Here is a 6,315-nt window from a genome sequence, read left to right as displayed (position 1 = left end):
GGCCGTGCCCCTCGCCCCGCGCCGCCGCCGCTACCGCGGCCCGGTGTCCCCCCTGCCGCCCGCAGCCTCCTCGCAGGGTCGCTCCGTCCCCCCAGAATCCCTCCGGGGCGTCCCGCCGAGCCGGGGAAGGCGGGGGCCGGCGGGGGCGCAGGGGCCGCGGCGGGGCAGGGCGCGGGGCGAGGCGCCCACGGGGAGAGCGTGTTTTTCCGTGGCGGACAAAAACACCAACATCGCTGGATAGATAAGAAAATGGAATACTGTATTTCATTTAGAAAGTTTGTACATATAGATAAACACGCAGTTAAGGAAACAATAGTTTAAGCGTCCTACGTGGAGTTTAAGAAGAGACCCCCCAAAGCTGCTATGAAATACTCAAAATAGCTTTTGCATAAGATAACTACAGTTGCACCCTAAGCTTTTTTTTTTTCTTTTTCCTTTTTTTTTTTTTTTTCTATCGCTGAGGTCCCTTTTGAAAACCTAGCACGTCAGATCTTGACAGCTAAGTTTGTGCAAGGAACACCGAGTCAAGGAAAATAAAAAGGAGAGAGAAAGGGTGGGAGGGAGATAGACAGAGAGGGGGGAGGAAGAAAGAAAGTGTAGAGCAAATATCATATACAAGCATTTCTACACATATATTACAAACTGGGAAAATGACCGCATCATTAAGATATACATAATTCATATAAAATTTTGAAATAAAAATAAAAATCTGTTACAGTCATAACTATTCTTTTTCCACATTTATAACCAGTACCCACACAGGCAGTGACAGAAGTGTAGAAAAAAAGGTGCTTACGAATAAAATGATTGTCTGCTGAACAAAAAAACAGAAAATTGCATCTTGGCTGGACCATCACTTGGACTTAAAAAAAAAAAAAAAAACAACATCAAAAAAAAAAAAAAGACAACAGAGAGAAAGGGAGGGGGAGAGAGAAAGAGAGAGAAATAGGACCAACAAAAAGGCGATAAACATTTGTTATTTCCCTCTTCAAGGAGTTCCTTTTTAATTTTTTTTTTATTTTTGATTTTTGTACAAATTCGATCGGAGTTTGCGTTTGTTTGTCTGGTTTCAGTTTGTTTTCCTTTACTATAGAGAATATTTTTTCCCAGATACAAATTTAATCATCATCATCATGCAAGTGGGTGAAATGCGTCCATGGAAAAGCGCAAAGGAGAAATCGTGCTTGTCCTAAAAAGAATACAATTGTCACTTTTGCTTTGTTTTTTTTTTCTTTTTTTTTTCTTTTTATATATATAATAATTATTATTTCCCGCCCCCACCCCCACCCCCCCCGCTGCAGCACCAGCGTTTGTGACTGTTGAAGTTTTAGCTCCATCTCTTGGTGGTGGTGTTGGCTGACGGTGGTGGTGGTGGATTCTCTGATCCCTGTCTGTTTGTTTGTTATTATGTTTGGGTCGGGTTTGGCCTTTTCTTTCCTCCTGGCTGTGTGCGTGCGTGCATGCGTGTGTGTGTCCTGATTCTAGGTTGCCTCGGTTTGTTTTGCTCGGGTCGGGGAGAGGGTGCTTGGCTGTTTGGATTTGGATATTTTTTATTTTTGTTTGTTTGTTTGTTTGTTTGTTTTCCGATATCATACATCACATTCCGAGTCGCTGGAGGTTACCGAGAGGATGGAGGTGCCCGTCTCGGCTCTTTCTGTCAAACTGGAGACGCTGGTGGTCGGGCTGGCCGCCGTGGACGGAGACTCGGCCGAGCTGTGTGTCGGGCAGCCGGGCTCTGCCAGCGACCGCATGCCGCTCTGTCCTATCGCCTGGTGCTGGAGCCTGCAGCGCGCCGGGAGACAAAACAACAGCACAGCCCCTCTGAGACACCGGCCGCCGCCGCCGCCGCCGCCGCCGAGGGGACGGTGCCCGCCCCACCCCGGCCGGCCCGGGGACAGCCACGGCCCCGGCCCGGAGCGGAGCGGAGCGGTGCGGACCCCCCGGCCCGGCCCGGCCGCCTTCCCGCGGAGCGCCGCGGAGCCCGGGAGCGGCAAGGCCGAGCCGTGCGCCCGGGCCGCGCTGCCCCCGCCGCGGGAGCGGCCGAGCCGGGGCTTCCCCGCGCGGCCGGGGCCGGGCGCCCGGTGGGGGCAGGGCCCCGCCGGGAAGCGGTTGGAAAGGGGACGGGGAGGCGGCGGTATGGCGGGGGCCGGGGTGGGGGGGAGCAGTTCCCTGCCCCGCGGTTCGAAGAGCGGGAGCAGCGCGTTCCCGGACAGGCGGTCATCGCCGCCGCACCGCGGGCCTAGAGAACACCGGCTCCGCGGGAGCTCCTCGAACACTCGGCGGCCGCGGAAAGCTGCACGGACCCCTCTGCAGAGGGAAAGGGGTCGTACGGGATCCTCGTTTTGTGCTCTGGCGAATGTCTGTCTACATATTTTCCAGTGGACAGATAAATACTCTGGGCTTTGCGGCAGGACTGAAGAGAAGTCCTGTCCCGGGGACGCAGCGCTATCAATAAAATTTAAAAAAAGGGGCGATGGTGGAACACAGAGCTTCCCTCAGCTCGAAATTTAAGTTCCTTTTCCATCTGAAAGCCAAAATTAGCTTTAAAGTGTTGGTCCTTTCACCGCCAACACTTAAGGGTACATTGCCGTTCAACATTTTTTTTCGAGAGGCAATAAATGATTTTTAGGTTCCCTAGCGTGCCGTGAATATTCCTCTGCGCCCGTTTATTCCGCTCGAAACCCAAAGAAAGCCTGACTGGAGGATAAGGGCTAAAAGTCCTGGGCTGAGCAGCCAGCCACAACCTCTAGCGCCTAGCACTGCCAGTGTGAATCAGAATACACTCTTCGCTCAACTGCTTCTCACTGGGGTATTTTCTATTTAACTGCCTACAAAGAACAGAAAAAATGTAGCCGGCTTATTCTACATTTCTCATTATTTTAAGTTGTCTAATTTCAGCGTCTTTGATTTTTCTCCCATTTACAATTCCTGGTGCATTCAACTGCTGTCAACAGCACTGAGTCAACAAAAGCATCCGTAGGCAACTTCTGTTTATTTACAGTCCTAAGCTGATCTGTTTTCCATTTAATGGAAATTAAATGGCGAGGCACATTTAGGTTGCATTTCTCCTCCAGAATCTTGAATCAATAGCATCAGTGCCATAATTAGAATGAATTTAAGAGACAGCATTTACAAGAACAAGAAGTTTTGTTAACACGCTTACAGCGGTAGCCAAACTTAAATTAAAATAAAAACAGTATGTCAAACTGGATTAAGGGTCCATTTTCATTTGAAAAATAACTTTTACGAAGGGTCATGAGAAAAAGAAAAAAAAAATGAAAGAAGGTTGCCTCGCTTTTACCATGGCAAAGCAGAAATAAAAAAATAAATTAAAAAAAAAAAAAAAAGACACCGAGAGACACGCAGATAAATTCAAGCGTAAATGCACAGGGAACACAGGACCAGGTCGCCATGTGGTGTAAACAGAGAAATGGGGATGGGGGAAAAAAGAGCTTTCCCTACCTCCTAAAGGCTTTTCTCCCTTCTCCTGCCCGCGCCAAACGGCGCTGGGCTGTGCGTGTGCAGGTCCGGCCGCGCATGCAGAGCAGCACGAATCACCGGAGCGGAGCCGCCCGCCCTGCCGAAACCCGCTCCGGCTCCCACCGCCCGCCTTGGCCCTTCGGCGGGGCAGCCGCGCCGGAGCCCGGCCGGAGGCAGAGCCCGGCGGGCCGGGGGCAAAACCCGAGCCCGGGGACCCGGGGCCGCGGGCTTCCCCGGCTCCCGCTGCGGGGGGGGAAGCAGGGAGAGCCGGGCGCTGCCCCCGCACGGAGCTGCCCACGCCCGCGGGTGAGCCCCGGCCCTGCCCGCACCCCGGGAGCCCGTGGGGAGCACGGGCAGGGCTTGGGGCGCGCCAGGCAACTTTGAGCCGCGCCTGCCCCCGCCGCATCCCTGCGGCTGCCGGGAGGAGACCTACTCGCCCGGCGGGGCGACCGATTGCTCCCGTGGCGGTGATGGAGAGGACGAGGAGGAGGAGGAGGGAAGGAGAAGCAGAGGCGCGCTGCTGGCCGGGCGGCCGCTGAGCCGAGCCGAGCCGCGGAGCGCGGCCGCCCGCGGGGCCCCGCCGCCCGCCTGGCCCCCCGCCCCGGAGCGGGGCCCCGCAGCCCCACTGACCTGTTTTTAGCCGCCGCTGCTCTGTCTCTTTGCCTTCGGTTTTTGAACCAGTTGCCTACTTGCGTGGGGGTGAGCCCCGTGGCCTGAGCCAGTTCCCTTTTCTTGCTGGGGTTGGGGTAAGGGTCCTGCAGGTACCACTCCCTCAGGAGGCTGCGAGTCCTCTCCTTGAAGCAGTGCGTCTTCTGCTCGCCATCCCAAATGGTCCTGGGCAGCGGAAACTTCTTCCTCACCCTGTATTTATCAACCGGCCCCAGCGGGCGACCCCTTAGCTTCTCGGCCTCCTGGTAGTGCGCTTCGAGCCACATGGCCTGCAACTTGCCGTGGGACTCCTTGGTGAATTTGTGGTTCTCCAGGATGTGGTAGAGGTCTCGGAAGTTGCCCGTGTGGAAGGCCACCACCGCCCGGGCGCGGAGGATGGACTCGTGCTTGTTGATGGCCTCGCATGCCCCCGGCGCCACCGGCAGCGACCAGAGGAACCTCCCCAGCCTCTCTATGTCTCCAGTCTCCTCCAGCGTCTCGCAGACGCTGGCCACTTGCTCCGGGGAGAAGTTGAGTGTGGGCAGCTGAAACATTGACAACTCTTCGTGGGGTGCCCGGGAGCTGCCGCCTCCACCGCCGCCGGCACCGGGGCTGCAGCCCGAGCCGCTGCCGCTGCCGCCGCCGCCGCTGGCGAGAAGGAGGGAGCGGTGGTGCGGGTCGGCGGCGAAGTTTGGCAGGAAGAAATGGGTGGGATAAAGCTCTAGCGGGGACCTGAACACCATGGGATGACCGGGGAGAGGGGGAGATAAATCAAGGAGAAAAGAAAGAAAGGGAGGAAGAAGGGAGGAAGGGGCACACGCACCGCGCACGCATCCACACCCGCACACGCACACACAGCCACATAGAGGCACGGGGGCACACACACGCACACGCACACGCGGACACACGCACACGCACTCACGCACACGCACACACACACACGCACTCACACACACCCGGCCCCGCGCCGCCGCCGAGTCAGGATTCAGTGATTCAACAGCAATCGCCCTAATGACAACAGCCTCATAATATCTCCCCTAAATCCACAGTGAGTGCAGCGCTGAAACATTTTGTTTCGCTTTTCTATTGGTCTTCTGAGTGTCGTTGTGGCGTTGCCATGGCAGCCCCTGCCAATCACTGTCAGCCCTGCCAATCATTACGGAGTACGTAAGGAAGGTTTTTACCACTTCGCCCAAATGCACGGGGGGGGAGGGAAGCGGGGCGGTTGGTGGAAAAGCCTGGTTGTTTTTTTTTTTTTTTTTCTTAATCTTTGCAACTCCTAATCTCAGCACTTCCCCTTCTCCCTGTCTCTCCCCCCTCCCTCTCCACACCCCTCCTAAATAAGGGATCAAATAATGCGAAAAGCAGTGTGCACATATTTGTTGAATGGGATGAGCAATTAGAGGGTGGAATATTATTGTGATCTTAACGAGCCTCGTTAAAGCTAAAGGAGATACGGGGGGAAAGTAAATGGGCCAGGCTGGGATACACGTTCGGATAAAGGGCTCCTAACTGAGACAATTTACACATGATTTGCACGTAGTTTCACTTCATTCTGCCTATCTGAGCACTAATAGTGCCGGGGAAGAAAAGAAAGATGAGATCATTAGACCCATCCTCACGCCGGTGACCCTCCCAGAAGCAGGCACATACAGTACAGGCTGGGTTTAGCCCTGCTTCCCCGAGGAGTCTCTCCTCTCCTCCCCTCTCCCGCTCTCTTCCTCCCGCGGAAGGAGGGATCCGCTGCCCGCAGAGTTCCGCGGCGGCTCCGCCGAGAGCCGCGCAGGGCGCCCGGCCCGGACCCGCTGCGGCCGCCCCGGCTCCGCGCCCGGCTCCGCGCCCGGCTCCGCGCCCGGCTCCACGCCCGGCTCCGCCGGCGCCCCGCTCGCTGCCTCCCCCGTCCCACGCCCGGCTTCCCCCGCCCTCCCGCTCCTTCTCGCCTTCCCTTTCCCTCTCCTTTCTCTTCCCTCTCCTTTCTCTTCCCTCTCTCCACTTTGTTTTTCTTCCACTCCGGCTTTCCTCCTCCCACCCGCCTCACCTCTCCTCGCCCCTTCCTTTCTCCGGAGCCCGGCGACCTTGCCGGGCTGGTCCTCAGCCCCAAACCCTCCGGGGCTTTACACTGCACCTCTCCTTTTCCCCGCAATTTCTGCCGCCAACTTGCAGGGCTTCTGTGCGGGGAGGAAGAAA

At 56.1% G+C, this 6,315-nt stretch overlaps 1 protein-coding gene across 1 annotated transcript; it reads right to left on the bottom strand.

The window, feature by feature from the left end:
• Nucleotides 1-238: 238 nt before the first annotated feature.
• SIX3 (SIX homeobox 3) lies at nucleotides 239-5,159 on the bottom strand. The gene is made up of 3 exons (XM_074818051.1): nucleotides 4,111-5,159; nucleotides 1,623-1,782; nucleotides 239-1,189 (listed from the first exon to the last, which is right to left on the bottom strand). The coding sequence occupies exons 1-3, from the start codon at nucleotides 4,869-4,871 to the stop codon at nucleotides 1,088-1,090; spliced, it is 1,023 nt and encodes a 340-aa protein (XP_074674152.1). The 5' UTR covers nucleotides 4,872-5,159; the 3' UTR covers nucleotides 239-1,087.
• Between the last annotated feature and the right edge of the window lie 1,156 nt (nucleotides 5,160-6,315).

Source organism: Strix aluco, chromosome 3 (genome assembly GCF_031877795.1).
Source record: "Strix aluco isolate bStrAlu1 chromosome 3, bStrAlu1.hap1, whole genome shotgun sequence".
Taxonomy (NCBI): domain Eukaryota; kingdom Metazoa; phylum Chordata; class Aves; order Strigiformes; family Strigidae; genus Strix; species Strix aluco.
This window is presented reverse-complemented; position numbering and strand designations above follow the sequence as displayed.

Excerpts from the sequence above, each read along its gene's own strand:
- SIX3 (XM_074818051.1), bottom strand. The coding sequence starts at position 4,871 with ATGGTGTTCAGGTCCCCGCTAGAGCTTTATCCCACCCATTTCTTCCTG. Across the intron at positions 1,783-4,110 it reads GCAGCGGCGGCTAAAAACAG|GCTCCAGCACCAGGCGATAG; the intron begins GTCAGTGGGGCT and ends GGCGCGCTGCAG. Across the intron at positions 1,190-1,622 it reads CGGGCACCTCCATCCTCTCG|GACAAGCACGATTTCTCCTT; the intron begins GTAACCTCCAGC and ends TATTCTTTTTAG.